Consider the following 22,028-nt stretch of genomic DNA (forward strand, 5'->3'; position numbering starts at 1 on the left):
CACTCCTCACACTTGTACAGCCATTCTCGTGAATGTACCCTCATGCGTGTCTTCAAGTGACCACTCTTCTTTCATGCATAACCACAACTGACACTTGTTTCTCTCTTGAATGTATCATCAAGTGTTTTTTCACGAGACTACTATGTTTAAATGAAAAGCCACACACATCCCACTTGAACGGTCTCTCTTCTGTATGTATCTTCATGTGTTGTCAATGTACCACTTGACTATGTTTAAATGCTTTACCACACTGTGGTCCACACACCTCACATTTGTACAGTCTCTCTTCTGTATGTATCCTCATGTGTTTCTTCAAGTCAGAACTCTGGTTACAAGCATAGCCACACGCCTCACACTTGTACAGTCTCTCTCCTGAATGTATTCTCATATGTGTATTCAAGGTTATACTCTGGTTACAAGCATAACCACAATCCTCACACTTGGACAGTCACTCTGCTAAATGTATCCTTATGTGTGTCTTCAAAGTACTTTTCTGGATACATGCATAACCACACTCCTAAAATGTGTACGGTCTTTCTCCTGTATGTATCCGCATGTGTGTCCTCAAGGTACTACTCTGGTTACATGTAAAGCCACACTCCTCCCACTTGTACAGTCTCTCTTCTGAATGTATCCTCATGTGTCTCTTAAAGTCAGAAATCTGGTTACATGCATTACCACACTCCTCACGCTTGTACAGTCTCTCTCCTGAATGTATCCTCATGTGTCTCTTCAAGTCAGAATTCTGGTTACATGCATAACCACACTTCTCACACTTGTACAGTCTCTATCCTGAATGTATCTTCATGTGCGTCTTCAGGGTACTACTCTGGTTACATGCATAACCACACACCTCCCACTTGTACAGTCTCTATCCTGAATGTATCCCTCATGTGTGTCTTCAAAGTTGTACTATGGTTACATGCATAACCACACTCCTCACACTTGTCATGGTCTCTCTCCTGAGTGTATCCTCATGTGTGTCTTCAAGGTACTACTCTGGTTACAAGCATAACCACACTCCTCACACTTGTACAGTCTCTCTCCTGAATGTATCCTCATGTGTTTCTTCAAGTCACCACTTTTGTCACAAGCATAGCCACACTCCTCGCACTTGTACAGTCTCTCTCCTGAATGTATCCTCATGTGTTTCTTAAAGTCAGAACTCTGGTTACAAGCATAACCACATTCCTCACACATGTACGGTCTCTCTTCTGTGTGTATCCTCATGTGTTTCTTCAAGTCACCACTTTACTAACATGCATAACCAATCTCCTCACACTTGTATGGTCTCTTTCCTGAATGTATCCTCGTGTGTTTCTTTAAGTCATAACTCTGGTTACATGCATAACCACACTCCTCACACTCGTACGGTCTCTCTCCTATATGTATCCGCATGTGTCTCTTCAAGTCATAACTCCGGTTACATGCATACCCACACTTCTCACACTTGTATGGTCTTTCTCCTGTATGTATCCTCATGTGTGTCTTCAAGGTACTACTCTGGTTAAATGCATAACCACACTCCTCACACTTGTACAGTCTCTCTCTTGAGTGTATCCTCATGTGTATCTTCAATGTACTACTATGTTTCAATGCTTTACCACACACCTCACACTTGTACGGTCTCTCTTCTGTATGTATCCTCATGTGTTTCTTAAAGTGACCACTGTCTTTATTTAAATAACTGCTCAGCAGGTTTTTTTATGTATCCTCATGTGTGTCTTCAAGTGACCACTCTGTTTAAATGCTTTACCACACACCTCACACTTGTACATTCTCTCTCCTGAATGTATCCTCATGTGTGTTTTTAAGTCATAACTCCTGTTAAAAGCATAGCCACACTCCTCACACTTGTACAGTCTCTCTCCTGAATGTATCCTCATGTGTGTCTTCAATATACTACTCTGGTTACAAGCATAGCCACACTCCTCACACTTGTACAGTCTCTCTCCTGAATGTATCCTCATGTGTGTCTTCAATGTACTACTCTGGTTACAAGTATAGCCACACTCCTCACACTTGTACGGTCTTTCTCCTGAATGTATCCTCATGTGTCTCTTCAAGTGATCACTCAGTTTAAATGCTTTACCACACTCCTCACACTTGTATGGTCTCTCCTGTATGTATCCTCATGTGTGTCTTCAAGTTATAACTCTTGTCACAAGCATAGCCACACTCATCACACTTGTACGGTCTCTCTCCTACATGTATCCTCCTGTGTCTCTTTAAGTTACCACTCCTGTTACAAGCATAGCCACACTCCTCACACTTGTACAGTCTCTCTCCTGTGTGTATCCTCATGTGTCTCTTCAAGTCATCACTCTTGTTAAAAGCATAGCCACACTCCTTACACTTGTATGGTCTCTCTCCTGTATGTATCCTCATGTGTCTCTTCAAGTCACCACTCTTGTTAAAAGCATAGCCACACTCCTCACACATGTACGGTCTCTCTCCTGTATGTGTCCTTATGTGTGTCTTCAAGTGATCACTCAGTTTAAATGCTTTACGACACTCCTCACACTTGTATGGTCTCTCTCCTGAATGTATCCTCATGTGTGTCTTCCAGTGATCTCTCAACTTAAATTCTTTACCACACTCCTCACACTTGTATGGTCTCTCTCCTGAATGTATCCTCATGTGTGTCTTCAAATTATAACTCGTGTCACAAGAATAACCACACTCCTTGCATTTGTACGGTCTCTCTCCTGCATGTACACTCATGTGTTCCTTAAAGTTACCACTGTCTTTACTTGAATAACTGCTCAGCAGGTTTTTGGGTCCGATGAGGCCAAGTTCTCTGGCTAATTCATCTCTGTACCAGACCAGCAGCTCCTCACCTGAACCAATAGAAATATTAACAAATTATTTATAAAACATCTACAAATCTTAAACTTTTTTTTTCAACAAACACAGAATGTCTCAACTAGAACTTTGTTAAAAATGTGACTGATACCCCACATTTATATCTTAACAAGAGCACCGCCTTGCGGGTGCAGACCGCTCATCTATTTTCTTTTTAAAGGTGAAGGGACTCTCATTTTCAATCACAAAGGAGGGAGGAGTGGAGTGAAGAGGGGTGTATAGTGTGGGGTTGTGGACATTTATTACATTATCTTCCAAAAAAGCGAAAAAAAAAAAAAAAAAAAAAAAAAATCCGGGGGGGGAGGGGTTGGGGGGGGCGATGGGGGGGGGGGGTTTGGGTGCGATGGTTGGACGGTATTTCAAACATAACCATTTTTTAAAAAAAAATGGGGGGGGGTATAGTGTGAGGGTGTGGTGGTAATTTGTGAGATGATCTTTAAAAAAAAAAAAAAAAAAAAAAAAAAAAAAAAAATAGGGGGGGGGTGGGGTGGGGGGGGGGGTATAGTGTGAGGGTGTGGTGGTCATTTGTGAGATGATCTTAAAAAAAAAAAAAAAAAAAAAAAAAAAGGGGGGGGGAGGGGGGGAGGGGGGAGGGGGGGAGGGGAGGGCACGGGGGATGGTTTGGGTGGAGTCTATTGTGGTATGTCAGGTAAGAGTAGTTTCATCAAAGTATCAATCAAATCTAATCATAAATAAAGAAGTTATGGCAATTTTAGCAAAATTTAATAATTTGACCTTGAGAGTCAAGGTCATTCAAAGGTCAAAGTAAAATTAAAGTTGCCAGGTACAGTAACCTCATGATAGCATGTAAGTATTTGAAGTTTGAAAGCAATAGCCTTGATACTTAAGAAGTAAAGTGGATCGAAACACAAAATTTAACCATATATTAAAAGTTACTAAGTCAAAAAAGGGCCATAATTCCGTAACAATGACAACCAGAGTTATGCAACTTGTCCTTTTACTGTACCCTTATGATAGTTTGTGAGTGTTCCAAGTATGAAAGCAATATCTATGATACTTTAGGGGTAAAGTGGACCAAAACATAAATCTTAACCAAATTTTCAATTTTCTAAGTATAAAGGGCCCATAATTCCGTTCAAATGCCAGTCAGAGTTACATAACTTTGCCTGCACGGTCCCCTTATGATAGTTCATAAATCTTGCAAGTATGAAAGCAATAGCTTTGATACTGTAGGAATAAAGTGGACCTAAACACAAAACTTAATCAAATTTTCAATTTTCTAAGTATAAAAAGGGCACATAATTCTGTCAAAATGCCAGTCAGAGTTACATTACTTTGCCTGCACAGTCCCCTTATGATAGTTAGTAAGTGTTGCAAGTATGAAAGCAATAGCTTTAATGCTTAAGGAATAAAATGGACCTAAACACAAAACTTAACCAAAATTGTCAATTTTCTAAGTATAAAAAGGGCACATAATTCTGTCAAAATGCATGCCAGAGTTATCTAAATTTGCCTGCCCAGTCCCCTCATGATAGTAAGTAAGTGTACCAAGTTTGAATGCAATAGCATTGATACTTACTGAGAAAAGTGGAACTAAACGCAAAACTTAACCAAAATTTTCAATTTTTTAAGTATAAAAAGGGCACATAATTCTGTCAAAATGCACGCCAGAGTTATCTAACTTTGCCTGCCCAGTCCCCTCATGATAGTAAGTAAGTGTACCAAGTTTGAATGCAATAGCATTGATACTTTCTGAGAAAAGTGGACCTAAACGCAAAACTTAACCGGACGCCGACGCCAACGCCAACGCCAACGCCAACGCCAACGCCAACGCCGACGCCGACGCCAAGGTGATGACAATAGCTCATAATTTTTTTTCAAAAAATAGATGAGCTAAAAATGTGTAAATGTGAATTGTATTACATACAAATTGTACGTTCTTCTTGTTGATCTCAACATATTCTATTTTTGATTCTAAGACTGAAATATAGGACAGGTTTTAATTCAAACTCAAAGTTTTGGTTATTTATGTGTTTTTTTGCTATTTCCAAATGTTAAATAATTTAAAGGGAATGTTGGAGTAGAAAGGGAAGTTGGTAAAACAAACATTATTTTTTCAAGACTGTTTAGACGTATTGAGAAGCAGGTTTTTCAATTACTTAGATTGACCTTTTATTAATCGTTGTGTATATAATGACGTTTATTAGTTTTACGACTGAGGCTGCATTATGCAAGGACCTGGAGTGTGTCTAAGGCAGCACTCAGAATAGACTGATCCCGGAAAAGCATGAGTTTAGAAAAACCCACTAATCACCCCGGTACAAACAACGCTTGTCCATTATATCAACCAATGATAGCTTCCTTTAAATAATAACTGTTGATACGGTGTGTGATTTTGAAAGGATTATAAATGGGTCATGTTTATTTGTACCAGCAGATTAGTGGGTTTTTCCAAAAAGTTGCTTTTCCGGGATACATATATTGGGAAGACATTTGAATTAAAGCTGCAATGTCCAACTATTTTTTTATTAGTCTGAGGTATTCATATAGCTGTGTTGCGCTGTGGGGGAAATCAGAGAATCCGGAGAAAATAACACCTTTCTGGTATGGAGACAATCATACAAACTCCTACCCACGTACAGGAAATTGAACCCGTATAACCAAGTTGAGACTGCTCTAATCAGACAGATCCACATTGAACATTCATATCTTTAGTCATACAACAGGGGTATATACCTGGTGAAACTGGCTTCAATGTGCAGTAATAGATGCCTCCTTTGTACTGCAATCCTACAAGGTTCCGATCTGCATCCGTCATAGCACAGTTCACATATCTCATCCAGTTAGAGGTGGCTTTGTTCTGGGCATCCACAAAGTGACTCCCGTTGCCATCCTTATAGATCTGAAATGAATAGAATCTTACTATAAACAACCAACAGTAAATATGATTGATACACAAGAAAACCTGATACCCAATATGCTTGTTATAAAGAGCAACATAGATAGACCAAAGTACCAAACAATGCACTGATAAACTAAATAGCGGCAATGGTCATACAATATTTTATACAGCACAAACATACTTAGTAAAGTGTTTGTTTTTTTTACTTTCATTCATGTAAAATAGTACAGTACTTTAACCCCTTGAAATACACACTTGTTTTATATAATGAATCAGCTTCACAAGATGTGTGAAATCTTTACATGCCAGCATGATAACATATTAGCTATAAATGTGTTACAGGTACTGATGCCCAAACAACATACGTTTGGACACAGTCAAAGCAATTATTAATTCCACAGCAGACAAACAGAAAAGGCCATTATTCAGTCAAAGCTATTGCTGTCGAAATTTCTCTTTTAACAAACATCTGTACACTAAGAACAATCAAATTTTAAAGTCTGATAAAACTCTCCCAAGCACTTAAGAGTAATTAAAAAGTAATATTTGGGACTATGTATTCTATAGTGGAAACCAAACAAAGGGCCATAACTCTGCCAAATCTTATCACAGAAAAAGTTACTTTCATAACTATTATCTCTAGAAAATAAAGATAACACCACTATGAAAATTTGATCAATATCAATCTGGTAGTTAAAGATAAGTTGGAAATAATGCCTGTGTTTGTGAAACACAATGCCTTCTACTGTGCTCCTTTGAAGCCATATGTTTGACCTTTGACCTTGAAGGATGACCGTGACCCTTCACCCCTCAAAATGTGCAGCTCCATGAGATACACATGCATACCCAATATCAAGTTGCTATCTTCAATATTGCAAAAGTTATGACCAAGGTTAAAGTTTTGGGACAGACACACACATACAATGACAGACAGAAAGGCCAAAAACAATATACCCCGTAACCCCGGATCATTCGATCCGGGGGCATAAAAACAATGTTGGGATATTCAATAGTGGTAAAACAGACAAATGCGATAATTCTGCCAAAACTTGCTGCAACAAAACTTTTTTATCTTTGCATTTAGGTTATTCATATTCGAAAGTTTGAACAAGAATCACCATATAGATAAAGAGGCATTGACAACACACGCATCAGAATTGAACTATAGACAAAAAACATAATCCTGCTAAAACTCCTGGAATGTCCAATGCCTTTATTTTACAATCATCTACACAATAAACAGTATGCGCAAGATCAAACCATTAGTTAAAGAGTAATCAAATAACTTGGGGTGAACAGACAAGCTGAGGGACAGACGGACAAGTATAATGTTTAATGCCTCTCCCTCTGTGGCGGTATAATAAACATTAAATCCCTTCTATTGACTGCTACAAAGAGAATTCATTTGTTGAAAATTCAGGACTTTATTTTCTAACATTTATACTTTTTTAAATTAGCCTCGCATTTCAAACTACAAATAAGTATTAATGCATCAAGCTTAGCATCACCTTCCTCTGCCAGCAATACCCTGACTTATGGTTGTCAGTTATGATATCTGCCCCATACGGTCCAAACATGATCCTGGATTCCAGTTCCTCTTTGGAAAACACTCCAAGACCAGCTCCAGCTATTTTGGATGTTTTGATTTCAAGGCAATCTGGCAAGGTATGCTCAGCTTTAAGAGGGTCTTCTTCTGGCACCTTCAGTTTATATTAAAGTGTATGTAGTGTAAACACTAGTTGTATTAGAACAATAAGTGCATATATAAGGCATTTCTTATATTAATCGACTTTATAATCGGTAAAATACTTTCTAAGTAACAGTCTCATATGCCCATGATACTTTATACTGATACTTTATCATGATACCATAACAGTAATATGTTGTTTTTTTTTTCCTTATTTTTCTACAACATGTAGTTTATTACATTGAATACAGCCTCACCTCTTTGTCCTGTATGTAGTTATAGGGTCCATGGACAGGGCAGTCCCCTTCAAACTCCTTATTGCATTCTCCACAGTCTAAGAGAGCAAATAAGCACAGGGCAATAATCAAACAAAGTCAAAGACTTATATCAGCTACCAGAACATCAGATTTAAAGAACCCACTTATATTTATAATGAAAAGTATAAGACCGCTAATTTAGAAAATATCTGAAGGACAGCCTTTGCATCACAAGACTTTTTATTTCTATTCCCAGTCATCAGTTCACAAAATAAGCTCATATGGTTTAATCAAATGCTCTTTTACTTTCTGAGTTATTTGCAACACAAAATCTGACCAAAGTTCAAGGTACAATTTTAAAAAAGGTCAATAATTTGACCTTGTGACTTTATAGTTTGTTACTTCATGTGACCCACTTTTAAATTAGGCTTAGATATGAAAAAGAAATAAGTTTAACCCAAAACAGCCACAAATGAGGCATTTTAACTTTGTTTAAGTGTTATCACTAATTTTCTCAGATTTGACATAGCAACCTAATTTGTACCACATCGGAGCGAAATTTTAAATAGCTACTCTCAAGTTAAACATTCTGACCCATGCTCTTAAAGATTGACTATTTATATGGCTTGTCATATGATAACCCAGTGACCTAGTTTTTACCTATAGTTATACTTGGCATTGAAATTGTTATATAAAATTTCTGAGTAAGTTTTATCAAGATTGAATCATAAACAAGGCTTTAAAGGGTTAGAAGGTTTGCAAAATTTGACCTGCTGTCCTAGTTATCACTGAACTTAACCCAATATAATTTCAAATTTTGCCAAGTTTAGAATTTTTAAGTTTCATCAAGATTGATTAATAAATGTGTCTTCTAGAGTAGTAATACAGATTTTCAATGATTTAACAAATAAGCATAGTTTTTAACCTACTTGACCCTGGTTATAACTTGGTCTCAATATTTTCACTATTAACATACTGACAAAGTTTTCTATATATTGATTTAACTTGTGGCTGTAGAGTGGTAACAAGCCAAATGTTGACCATGCACAACACATGACACCGAACTTACCACTTTAGCTCAACATGTAAACTAAGTGCTCAGGGAGCTAAAAAATATTATTATAATGTTTGTTGATCTTTCGTGAGACTTTCTAGTGCAAAATAATGGATGTTTTGTTCCAGGGCTTACAGAGAAAATGGTCATTATCACAAGGTTCAAGGTTCATACAGCTGGCTAGGATCCTCTCTTGAAGCCTGTATGTCTTGTCTTTTTCTGGGGACCTCTTTTTCTTCGTTCTCTGCAATGGTGTTGAATATGAATAATATACATTACATTTCACACATTTTATTCCATTTTATTTATCTTTAAATCAAAACAAACAAGGGACAAAATTGTCACAAAACCAGGTTTTCATTGTGAAAAAAAATCTGATAAAGGGAGACAACTCAAACTGAACTTTTTAAATGAACAAACAAAATTAACACCCTTTGTAAGTTTGTTTTAAAATAAATCTATTTTTAGTCGTGGCGACCTTGACATTGGAGATATTGACGTGATTCTTTTGTGCAACACACCGTCCCATGATGGTGAACAAATGTGCCAAATGATTTTAAAATATCATAATGAATGACATAGTTATAGCCCAGACAAGCTCATTTATGGCTATTTTTTACCTTTGAACTCAAAGTGTGACCTTGACCTTGGAGATATCGACGTAATTATTTCGCGCGACACACCGTCCAATGATGGTGAACAAATGTGCCAAATGATTTTAAAATCTGACAATGAACGACATAGTTATGGCTCGGACAAGCTCATTTATGTCCATTTTTGACCTTTGAACTCAAAGTGTGACCTTGACCTTGGAGATATAGACGTAATTATTTCGCGCGACACACCGTCCAATGATGGTGAACAAATGTGCCAAATGATTTTAAAATCTGACAATGAACGACATAGTTATGGCCCGGACAAGCTTGTTCCGCCAGCCCGCCAGCCAGCCAGCCAGCCAGCCCGCCCGCATTCGCCAATCTAATAACCAGTTTTTTCCTTCGGAAAACCTGGTTAAAAAGCATTCCATGCAACAGGCGGACGGCTATAAAATATCTCATTCACAAACACACTCTACCTAAACAACAGACAAAGGGAAATACTGGACACAGCAAAAACGTTTTTCTTAACCATCGTCTTTACATTAATATTACTCAGGCAGTGAAAGTTGAAGCAAATTCCGCCAAGCAGCTAAAGATTTTAAAAACACAAACATTTTGGGACTATATTTTCTTATGCAAAAAAGCAGACCAAGGAACATAATTCTGTAAAAACTTGTTGCAGCCAATGTTCCTTACTTAATGATAATCACACATGAAAGTCATTCAACAGTCAAAGTTTGAGCTAGGTCCACCTAGTAGTAAAAGATAGGTTGGAGCCACAATCTTCAGGACAGACACATGTAGGAACCAGTACAGTGCTCAATACCTCCCTATAATTTATTGCAATAAGAGGAAAACAAAATACTGGTTACTTATACATACTTTCTTCACATGGTCACCCTTTTCCTCTAATTTATTCTTAGCTGGTTCCAGGAAAGGAGATGCAGTCCTTGTCACAGCATTCTCTGCAAGCATATCATTAAAATAAAACTTCTGTTATTACTAAGTAACCTTTCCAACACCCTCTTGTTTCGTCAAAATATGGATTTTGTGTGACTCTTTTTTTAAACTGGATTTCAAGTGTATTGAGTATCCATAATTAACACAATTAAACAAGGGTACCATAAACTACTGTATCTAATCTAGAAATGTTCAGCAGGTACAACAGTTTCACATTCAACCCTCAACATGCTTTTCCGGGACAACACTCACTTTTATTGTATTTCGGTTCCAATGAAATCTCTTCTAGCTTATAAACTACATGTACCTATTAGAAAGCAGACGACATTAATTTGGCAAATACTTGATAATTCAAGGGCCTTAATATGGGAGGGCTTTATGCAAGTTAGCTGATTATCAAACTTGGTGGATATTTAATGCCCAAAAACATAGCCACCATGTTTCATGATGATCCCATTTAAACAATCCGATTTAGTGAGCAGGCAAGGTAAATTAAGCCTTTTTACAAATAATGGGCCATAACTACAAACAACTCAATGCAATCTGGCTTGCTGTAAAAACTGCGCTTTGATATTATTACATAATTAAAAAGTTTCATGGTGATCCCATGTTAATTGTTTGAGTTATTGAGTGTACATAATTCACCTCCATCTTTTTCCGAGTTTGAATGTCTTGGAACATTTAAGTTGGAGTATTGGTCCATTTGTATTGTCCATCCACCCACAGCTGATTTAGCATAATATTCGTCTACATTTGAAAGTTCAATCTCTTGCCTTGTCAGATATACAGAATTAAGGTCGGCCAGTTTAGCTTGATTCTCTGGTGTTTTTGAATACAAAATGTATGTATGATCACATAAAGCATTGTGATCATTTGCTGTTGTATTTCCATTGTCTGTTCCTGTCTTTATATACTGTTTAGCTATACCACATTCATTATTGACGTCATATGTTGTTATATAACCCTGGTCTGTAATTGGATTTAGAGACTGTTGTGTTGCCCCACATACAGAATGGAGCTCATCTTGTGCATTTGAATTGGAAGTCGCGTTTTTGTTCACACATACAGAATTGAAGCAAGCTTGTCTGGCTACATCTTGACGCAAAACTTCACATTCCGTCTGTTCTGATTTCACACATTCAGAGGTGAAGCCATCTTGTTTGTTGCAATCTGGATGTCTCTCTTCCCATAGATCCTGTTCTGATTTGGCACAAACGGAATAAAAATCAGAAGCCGGAGTATACCATGCTGTCCATTCATCAGTTTCAATTTTGACACAAACAGAGTTCAAGTCAGCTATTGTTTGGTCTGAATTTAATGTCTCTTGACTTACCCTAGCCGATATAGTGTTTACACTAGTTTGGGTTTTGGAATCAAAGTCCTTTCTAATTGTACACTTGCTTTTAAGGTCACTTTCCCAGGTATTGCTTTCTGTCTTTCGTTTTCTCATTTTGAACTTTTTGGAGGCCGCCACACTTTTCTATGTTTTTGTCATTCTGAAAATGTTAATTCATAGGCAATTTCGTGAGACAGATTATATGGTCACAACACTTACAAATATGTAAAAATATTGCAAACCACTTTACAGTTACAATCATTACATAAAATGATCTGAAAAACTAATCTTGATATATTAGTGCGTGTGTTTTTTTCCAATATTTTTTGTATGCCGGTTTAAGATATGAATTGTTTAGGTAGGACAATTTGTTTTAAAGTAGGGCACTGGTCAACAATACCGGGTAATGCGTACTGTGCAAACATTACAAACATTTTTATATTCTTTTTTGCATGGTTTTGGAAACTTTATCTTGACATAGTAAAGTGTGTTCTGCATTGTTGTTACCATTTTGTTTCATCATCAAGTACTTTTTTGCCCAAACCTGGTAACACTTAGTAAGCGTGTTCGAATAAATATTAGCGGTCATGAACAAGGCTTCAAGCTCATCAATAAGTAAACAATAACAATACATTTTCATTGTTACCTTAGAATATAATTATTGAAAAAGGTGAAAAATAACTTGTCATTGATAAAATATTAAAACAATGACTATAAATAATTAAATAAACAAAAGCATGCAACAAAAAACACTTTATTTTAAATCTTTTTTTAAATTCATGAACACAATGGACATCATTAAACGCCAAAGATTATTTTCCGTGTTTATCATGTGTATTATTTAAGTAAAACTAAATTCAAATAAAACTAGAGCTTTGTCACAGACGTGACGAATACCCCCGTATGCCGCATTGACACATAATATTTTGCATGTCGTCTTCACAAAAAACAGCGGACACCATGCTCAATTTTTAAAACGCACTAAGTGACCCCTTGACCTAGTTTTTGACCCAGAAAGGCCCATGTTCTAACTTGGCCTTAAGATCATCTCCATAAAACTTCTGACCAAGTTTGGTGAAGATCGGATGTAAACTACTTGAATTAGAGAGCGGACACCATGATGAATGTTAAACAAGAGCACCGCCTTGCGGGTGCAAACCGCTCATCTATTTTTCTTTTTAAAGGTGAAGGGACCTATCTCAATTTCAATCACAAAGGAGGGAGGGGTGGAGTGGAAAGGGGTGTATAGCGTGGGGGTGTGGTCATTTATTACACTATCTTCAAAAAAAAACATTTGGGGGGGGGGGATTCTTGGGTGGGATGGTTGGACGGTATTTCAAAAATAAAACAAGGGACAAAATTGTCACAAAACCAGGTTTTCATTGTGAAAAAAAAATCTGATAAAGGGAGAAAACTCAAACTGAACTTTTGAAATGAACAAACAAAATTAACCCCTTTGTAAGTTTGTTTTTTAAAAAAATATATTTTTAGTCGTGGCGACCTTGACATTGGAGATATTGACGTGATTCTTTCGTGCGACACACCGTCCCATGATGGTGAACAAATGTGCCAAATGATTTTAAAATCTCACAATGAATGACATAGTTATGGCCAGGACAAGCTCATTTATGGCCATTTTTGACCTTTGAACTCAAAGTGAAACCTTGACCTTGGAGATATCGATGTAATTATTTCGCGCGACACACCGTCAAATGATGGTGAACAAATGTGCAAAATGATGTTAAAATCTGACAATGCACGACATAGTTATGGCCCGGACAAGCTTGTTCCGCCCGCCCGCCAGCCCGCCCGCATTCGCCAATCAAATAACCAGTTTTTTCCTTCGGAAAACCTGGTTAAAAATGAGAACTTTGTAAGTAGAGGTTTGTTGTAGCCTTTGGCAGACTGGTAATTTGATGGTGAAAAAAAAAAAAAAAATGACCTTTGACCTTGAAGGATGACCTTGACCTTTCACCACTCAAAATGTGCAGCTCCATGAGATGCACATGAATTTATTTTTTTTGACCTTTGACCATGAAGGATGACCTTGACCTTTCACCACTAAAAATGTGCAGCTTCATAAGATACACATGCATGGCAAATATCAAGTTGCTATCTTCAATATTGCAAAAGTTATGAGCAACGTTAAAGTTTTCGGACGGACACACGGACGGACGGACGGTCAAAATTTGTGTGCGTATGGAAAGGCGTTGTCCATATACACATGCATACCAAATATGAAGGTTATATCTCAAGGGACATAGAAGTTATGAGCATTTTTCGAAACCTAAACGCAGATTTTGAAACCTAAACACAGACCCCTACTTCAAGGTCAAGGTAACAGGGGTCAAAATTGTTGTGCGTATGGAAAGGCCTTGTCCATATACACATGCATACCAAATATGAAGGTTATATCTCAAGGGACATTTATGGCCATTTTTGACCTTTGAACTCAAAGTGTGACCGTTACCTTGGAGATATCGACGTAATTATTTCGCGTGACACACCGTCCAATCATGGTGAACAAATGTGCCAAATGATTTTAAAATCTGACAATGAACGACATAGTTATGGCTCGGACAAGCTCATTTATGGCCATTTTTGACTTTTGAACTCAAAGTGTGACCTTGACCTTGGAGATATTGACGTAATTATTTCGTGCGACACACCGTCCCATGATGGTGAACAAATGTGCCAAATGATTTTAAAATCTGACAATGAACGACATAGTTATGGATCGGACAAGCTCATTTATGGCCATTTTTGACCTTTGAACTCAAAGTGTGACCTTGACCTTGGAGATATCGACGTAATTATTTTGCGCGACACACCGTCCAATGATGGTGAACAAATGTGCCAAATGATTTTAAAATCTGACAATGAACGACATAGTTATGGCCCGGACAAGCTTGTTCCGCCAGCCCGCCAGCCAGCCCGCCAGCCAGCCAGCCAGCCAGCCCGCCCGCATTCGCCAATCTAATAACCAGTTTTTTCCTTCGGAAAACCTGGTTAATAATAAAAATAAATATATGTGTTTTTTTAACCATGTTTAAAAAAAATTGAGGGGGGGGTATAGTGTTAGGGTGTGGTCGTCATTTATTAGATGATCTTTAAACAAGGGACAAAATTGTCACAAAACCAGGTTTTCATTGTGAAAAAAAAATCTGATAAAGGGAGAAAACTCAAACTGAACTTTTGAAATGAACAAACAAAATTAATCCCCTGTGTAAGTTTGTTTTTAAAAAAAAATCTATTTTTAGTCGTGGCGACCTTGACATTTGAGATATGGACGTGATTCTTTCGTGCGACACACCGTCCCATGATGGTGAACAAATGTGCCAAATGATTTTAAAATCTCACAATGAATGACATAGTTATGGCCAGGACAAGCTCATTTATGGCCATTTTTGACCTTTGAACTCAAAGTGTGACCTTGACCTTGGAGATATCGAAGTAATTATTTCGCGCGACACACCGTCCAATGATGGTGAACAAATGTGCCAAATGATTTTAAAATCTGACAATGAACGACATAGTTATGGCCCGGACAAGCTTGTTCCGCCAGCCAGCCCGCCAGCCAGCCAGCCAGCCAGCCCGCCCGCATTCGCCAATCTAATAACCAGTTTTTTCCTTCGGAAAACCTGGTTAAAAAAAAATAAAATAGGGGGAGGTGATTCGGAGGGGGGGGGGTGGGGGATGGTTTGGGTGGAGTCTATTGTGGTACGTCAGGTAAGAGTTGTTTTGTCTAAGTATCAATCAAATCTTATCATAAATAAAGAAGTTATGGCAATTTTAGCAAAATTTAATAATTTGACCTTGAGGGTCAAGGTCATTCAAAGGTCAAGGTAAAATTCAACTTGCCAGGTACAGTACCCTCATGATAGCATGAAAGTATTTGAAGTTTGAAAGCAATAGCCTTGATACTTTAGAAGTAAAGTGGATCTAAACACAAAATTTAACCATATATTCAAAGATACTAAGTCAAAAAAGGGCCATAATTCCGTAAAAATGACAACCAGAGTTATGCAACTTGTCCTTTACTGTCCCCTTATGATAGTTTGCGAGTGTTCCAAGTATGAAAGCAATATCTATGAATCATAAAAAATGTAACGAAACCGAAAATGAATATTAATTACAACGGTGTGAACGCGGTTAACACCTGCTAATTAGTTTGCATTGTCAATTAATGATTGGATTAAAGGAGCGACTGTTAATCGATAATCCCATATATGCCCCGATTTATATTTTTAAAACCAAATTATGGGTGGGTAATATAGACGATAAGAGTCATAAACACAAACGTTTGAAAATTTCGAAAGTGTCAAATGAATTTCGGCATATTGTTCTATTTAAAGATATGATGAAATAAGCTCCCAATCAGGACCGTTGTATTGCAACATGCGTAAATCACCTGACACGGTTTGCATGCGTCGTGTACAGCTATTTGAGGTTACAAATTCTACATTAAATAAATGAATTTCTTTGTCCAGATAAAATGCGCGCGAAAATAAATCGGCGTGGGTGTATTTATTTGTAAATAAAAATTTCGTAGCGGAACATTTAACATTGAGAACATATAATTTCCATTAAACGTTTCGTTGTGAATTTCAACTAAAGTACCGGGGTATCTCGCGAATTATTTGGCATTGACATTTCCTCTAAATAAAATATAATGTAAACACGTTGTATCATTACCGTTACGCTGTATTAGTTCCTTCATTATTGAAACAATTATATATTGTATACTGACTGCACACAAGTGTCGTAACATACGGATGCAATACGTAAGTTTGGACAGTACTTAAAGTCGGACACAAGTAAATAAATGATTTAATACTCTCTTGATTTCTTTGAAACTCGGTATTTGTTGTTAAAAAGGACAAATGCAATGATTAACACCATAATAGTCAATAGTATTGATCATCTAAACGCTTTATTTACGTTTCCGACTTTACGTACTGTCCGAATTTAAGTACGCATACATGTGCACATACATGTAATATCTACATGTAGTATATGATTTTCTTTGGTACATTTACATTTAAGTACACGGTGCCTGTACTGTAACATTAATTAACGATATTGACTGTGTACATCAGACTACTTGCTGTTTTATGTATATGTATGTATGCATATTATTTATATGTAAATGAAGAAATAAAATAAAGATGAAAACCTGCCTCTTATCATTTTGTAGGAAAATTTTATGGGCTACCAAATATTTTTATTGGTAGCCCAGTGGGCTACCTGAAAAATAAGACATTTGTCGGACACTGTCTATGATACTTTAGGGGTAAAGTGGACCAAAACACAAAACTTAACCAAATTTTCAATTTTCTAAGTATAAAAAGGGCACATAATTCTGTCAAAATGCCAGTCAGAGTTACATAACTTTGCCTGCACAGTACCCTTATGATAGTTAGTAAGTGTTGCAAGTATGAAAGCAATAGCTTTGATACTTAAGGAATAAAATGGACCTAAACACAAAACTTAACCAAAATTTTCAATTTTCTAAGTATAAAAAGGGCACATAATTCTGTCAAAATGCACGCCAGAGTTATCTAACTTTTCCTGCCCAGTCCCCTCATGATAGTAAGTAAGTGTACCAAGTTTGAATGCAATAGCATTGATACTTTAATAGAAAAGTGGACCTAAACGCAAAACTTAACCGGACGCCGACGCCAAGGTGATGACAATAGCTCATAATTTTTTTCAAAATAGATGAGCTAAAAACGCACTGAGTGACCCCGTGACCTAGTTTTAGGCCCGGAATGGCCCATGTTCAAACTTGTCCTAGAGATCATAAAGATAAAACTTGTGACCAAGTTTGGTGAGGATTGGATGAAAACTACTTGAATTAGAGAGCGGAAAACATGGTGAGGTTTAAAACGCACTAAGATACCCCGTGACCTAGTTTTTGACCCGGCATGACCCATATTCAAACTTGACCTAGACATCATCTAGATACAACTTCTGACCAATTTTGGTGAAGATTGGATGAAAACTACTTGAATTAGAGAGCGGACAACATTGTGATGTTTAAAACGCCCCCGTGACCTTGTTTTTGACCCGGCATGTCCCATATTCAAACTTGCCCTAGACACTATCAAGATACAACTACTGACCAATTTTGGTGAAGATTGGATAAAAACTACTTGAATTAGAGAGCGGACAACATGGTGAGGTTTAAAACACACTAAGTGACCCCGTGACCTAGTTTTTGACCCGGCATGGCCCATGTTCGAACTTGACCTACACATCATCTAGTTACAACTTCTGACCAAGTGTGGTGAAGATTGGATTTAAACTACTTGAAATAGAGAGCGGACACCATGCTCAATGTGTAAAACGTACAAAGTGACCCTGTGACCTAGTTTTTGATCTGGCATGGCCCACGTTTGAACTTTGCCTTCAGATCATCTAGATAAAACTTCTGACCAATTTTGGTGAAAATCGGATGAAAACTACTTGAATAAGAGAGAGGACACCATGCGGAATGTTAAAAAACGCACTAAGTGACCCCGTGACCTAGTTTTTGACCCGGCAAGGCCCATGTTCTAACTTGGCATCTAGATACAACTTCTGCCCAAGTTTGGTGAAGATCGAATGAAAACTACTTGAATTAGAGAGCGGACAACATGCTGAATGTTTAAAACGCACTAAGTGACCCCGTGACTTAGTTTTTGACCCGGCAAGGCCCATGTTCGAACTTGGCCTAGACATCATGTAGATACAACTTCTGACCAAGTTTGGTGAAGATCGGATGAAAACTACTTGAATTACAGAGCGGACACTTAATACGGACCGACAGACAGACTGACCGACAGACAAGTTCACTCCTATATATCCCCCTAAACTTCGTTTGTGGGGGTATAACAAATAGAATTAACTTAAATTCAATCGTCATAAAGGTTTATGGACGTTTTGTGCCACTACCGAGATGTGCCACTGATATTTGTGTTGAAAATGGGTAGATGTTTTGTCCCACTGATAATATATGGCCGTATAAGTGTGAATAATACAGTATACAGTGTACAGAAAATACCGAAATGAGCGAACATTTTCGAGCGAAGCTATTGTATTGTACGCATAAAATTTGACAAATTTGCGTAAAAGTCAAATTGGTTGCGTTTTCAATACACATGATATTGTATTTCTTTGCATTTTTATACATTTTAATAGGGTGAAAGACGCAGATGCACAGCTTATCTGGGGCAATGGTAAGGCGGCGACGCTTTCATTCAGCAAGCACCTGGATGACAAAGCAGGAAAACAGTCAAAGTTATCCAAACGCTATGCGGACTAGATTTCATTGTTAAATAAAAAAATGCGTTTTAAGTCTGTCTTAAACCGTCGTTCTTTGTTTATGTCTTTGTAAAGCGTCTGTACTTTCAGCTTCTATTACGATGGGAAATAAAAAGTCTCAGAGAGGTCGAAAGACGTCCGCAATTGTTGCGCCAAAATATAATTTGATTGCAAACGTTTCCGAACCAAGAAATCAAAAGCCAATTAGAGCCGAATCATTCGTGTTATCATTTGTTTTTAAGTTTAAAGTTCATATTAAGGAAAGTTTCAAGGATTAAAGATGTTGTGAAACATCAGTTTACTAAAGTTTATGATGATAGTTTACAATTTTATTGAATCAATACAAGTATGCAGCTTCAACAGAAGTAAAGCGTGAAAACCCTCAGCGATTTTCCTTGTCCAATTGGGAAAAGTACCTGTACCGGTCTGATTGGGAAAAATTGAGTCGTGAAAACCTCAAAATTGGGAAAAATCAGGTCGTGAAATCCTGAAATTGGGAAAATCGCGTCGTGAAGTTTCATCTCTTATTCAAAACATCATACAGTTCATACTTAATTGAACATACCCATTTAAATGGGTGCTGGACGTTTCGTGCCACTACCAGTTCGTGTCACTGATATTTGTGTAGGAGGGCATTGGACGTTTCATCCCACTGATAATATATAGGCAGATAGGTGTAAATAATACCGTATAGGTGTGAAATCATAACAGGAATCTTTCGCACCTTTGATTGTAACATCTGTTCAATGGGAAAACAACATTGTTTTTTTTTTCAAGATTGTTTAAGAGTCAATTTAAATGCTTCATATAATACATTAACAATACATTACATAAATATATTAAAACATCAGAAGTGAATGCAAACATACATTTTTGACAAAAAAATTGCAGCCTACCCAATCTTGTAGGATTATCTTGTGTTGGCCGAGATTACATAAAAATATACAAACATTTGCAATAAATTGACATTAGCAACATCATATGCATGCATACATTTTAACAATATCTAGATTGATTACATAAATATATTCAAACATTGTTTTAATACACATTTACAAAAGTGCACAAATATAGAAACACAAATACAACAGCATACTATCCTATCATACACAAATCATATATACAATGTATTGCATTTCAGAAGTCCTCATCGTGGATGTCATCCTGGGTTGTGCTCGGTCCCAGCCCGATGATATGGCTGCACGCTCTCAGCAGTTGAGTAGTTGTCATGTCATCGTCTTCGTACTTCTCCCAGATCTCGAAGAGCCGCCCGTGCACTTCTTTGAAGATTTTCCGGTGTACCCGAGTCAGGGCGTGCTCCGACACAAGGCGGATTGTTAGATCCACTGTTTCTGCCTCACGGCGCAACATGTAAAACCCTAGGTCGGGACGCCCTGCTCGACCGTTGATTCTGCAATGCCATCCTGGAAAAAAATATATGTTGTGAACTATGATGTATAATAATTTGTATTTAATAATATTTAAATTATAACTATCCAATGAAAATATGATATATTAGTTTTTATAAGATAATATTTAAATTATAACTATCAATTGAAAATAATATATTGCTTTATTATTCTATACATGTAAAAAAATACCTTTAACGTCGTTGTTCGTTCGTAACGTCTCGCGGTATTATATACTGTGTGTTCAACTGACTTTATTTACTCTTTCAATGAATTACACAGTTTACCTCAAAGATCTCGTCAAGAGGCCGGTAGCACCTGGAAATAAACTCTGATACACACATACACAGTTTGTATCATAATTAAAGCGGTGAGTTGTTTACTAATTGGTTACTAATTGGCCATTAAAGGCCCGTGTCTGTAAATTAAAGGCCCGAGTCAGTAATTAATTGTTTGCTAATTACGTAAAGACACATACGGCTAATTGAAAGTTTGTGAGTCGATAGTAAAGCATAAGCTTTTCTTAAAAGAAAAAGACCAACTTTATTTTAAATTGTATTATTGTTCATTCATGTTATATATTATTATTTATGTATATAATACATACAATTGAAGCATAGAAAATAACAGCATTTCATGTTTTATATTTATTAAACATAATGAACTATGCACACATGTTTGTATACTAACAATAAATCATTTTATTTTATTATTACAAGCGCATACACATGATTCATAAAAAATAACAACACTTTATGCTTTATGTTTATCGCATATAATACACTATTTACAAATATTATTATACTAATGATAAATCATTTTATTTGTTTGTTATTTATAATCATAACTGTCAACATTATTGTAATTTTCTACATTAATATACACCCCAATATCATTCACACCTATCCGTCTATATATTATCAGTGGGACGAAACGTCTACCCCTTTTTAACACAAATATCAGTGGCACGAACTGGTAGTGGCACGAAACGTCCATAAACCATTTAAATAATCATTTGCAGGCATGCCTTAATGACCATTAAGTTATAAAGTTTATATAAATAACAAAATAATATAAAGAACACACCAAATCAATTACTAGTTGTTTTAATCTCTTTTAAAGCAATGTCTCTCTCTTTCATTTTTGTGAAAATTTCAACAATCTTTGATGTTTGATCATCACTCAGTTGCTTGCATCCCTCCCTGCACAGCATCATTAGGGCTGTCAATGTGTCCTGTGATAGATGGTTCCGATTGGTTTTTTGGCATAATATTTGCTATTATGACTCATTTCAAACTACGATAAGGTTACAAACCGACGTAAAACAGTATGCTGGCTGCCTGGCAAAAGAACCGGAAACAGTAACAACTATATTGATTGAATGCGCTGAATAATAAAACCCGAAATTAATCGAGCGCGTGGTTACACACAACTATACGATTTTCTTTGTTCGCTCGCCGAAAGTTGGTTTTTTTTACGAAACTTTCGATCGTTTTGAGAAAAAATTCGGACGCTGATTGGGATTTTTCCAGATGCCGATTGGGAATTTGGGAATTTTCGCTCGATTGGGAAAGTACCGTTTTGGGAATTTGGGAATTTGGTTCGATTTGGAAAGTACCGTTTACCGGTACTTTATAAAGAAGGAGGAAAATCGCTGACCCTATATCCCAAATAATTATCTGGGGCACTGAGT

At 36.9% G+C, this 22,028-nt stretch overlaps 1 protein-coding gene across 1 annotated transcript; it reads right to left on the bottom strand.

Moving 5' to 3' along the window:
* Positions 1 to 1,231: 1,231 nt before the first annotated feature.
* On the bottom strand, positions 1,232 to 21,960 carry LOC127882127 (histone-lysine N-methyltransferase PRDM9-like). Its single transcript, XM_052430588.1, is given in 9 exon segments — positions 1,232 to 2,112; positions 2,114 to 2,840; positions 5,563 to 5,728; positions 7,237 to 7,428; positions 7,673 to 7,749; positions 8,862 to 8,970; positions 10,208 to 10,290; positions 10,931 to 11,781; positions 21,422 to 21,960. Coding segments are annotated over 8 exon segments (2,580 nt in total). The 5' UTR covers positions 11,736 to 11,781; positions 21,422 to 21,960; the 3' UTR covers positions 1,232 to 1,691.
* Between the last annotated feature and the right edge of the window lie 68 nt (positions 21,961 to 22,028).

The sequence above is a fragment of the Dreissena polymorpha genome, chromosome 5 (assembly GCF_020536995.1).
Source record: "Dreissena polymorpha isolate Duluth1 chromosome 5, UMN_Dpol_1.0, whole genome shotgun sequence".
Lineage (NCBI taxonomy): Eukaryota > Metazoa > Mollusca > Bivalvia > Myida > Dreissenidae > Dreissena > Dreissena polymorpha.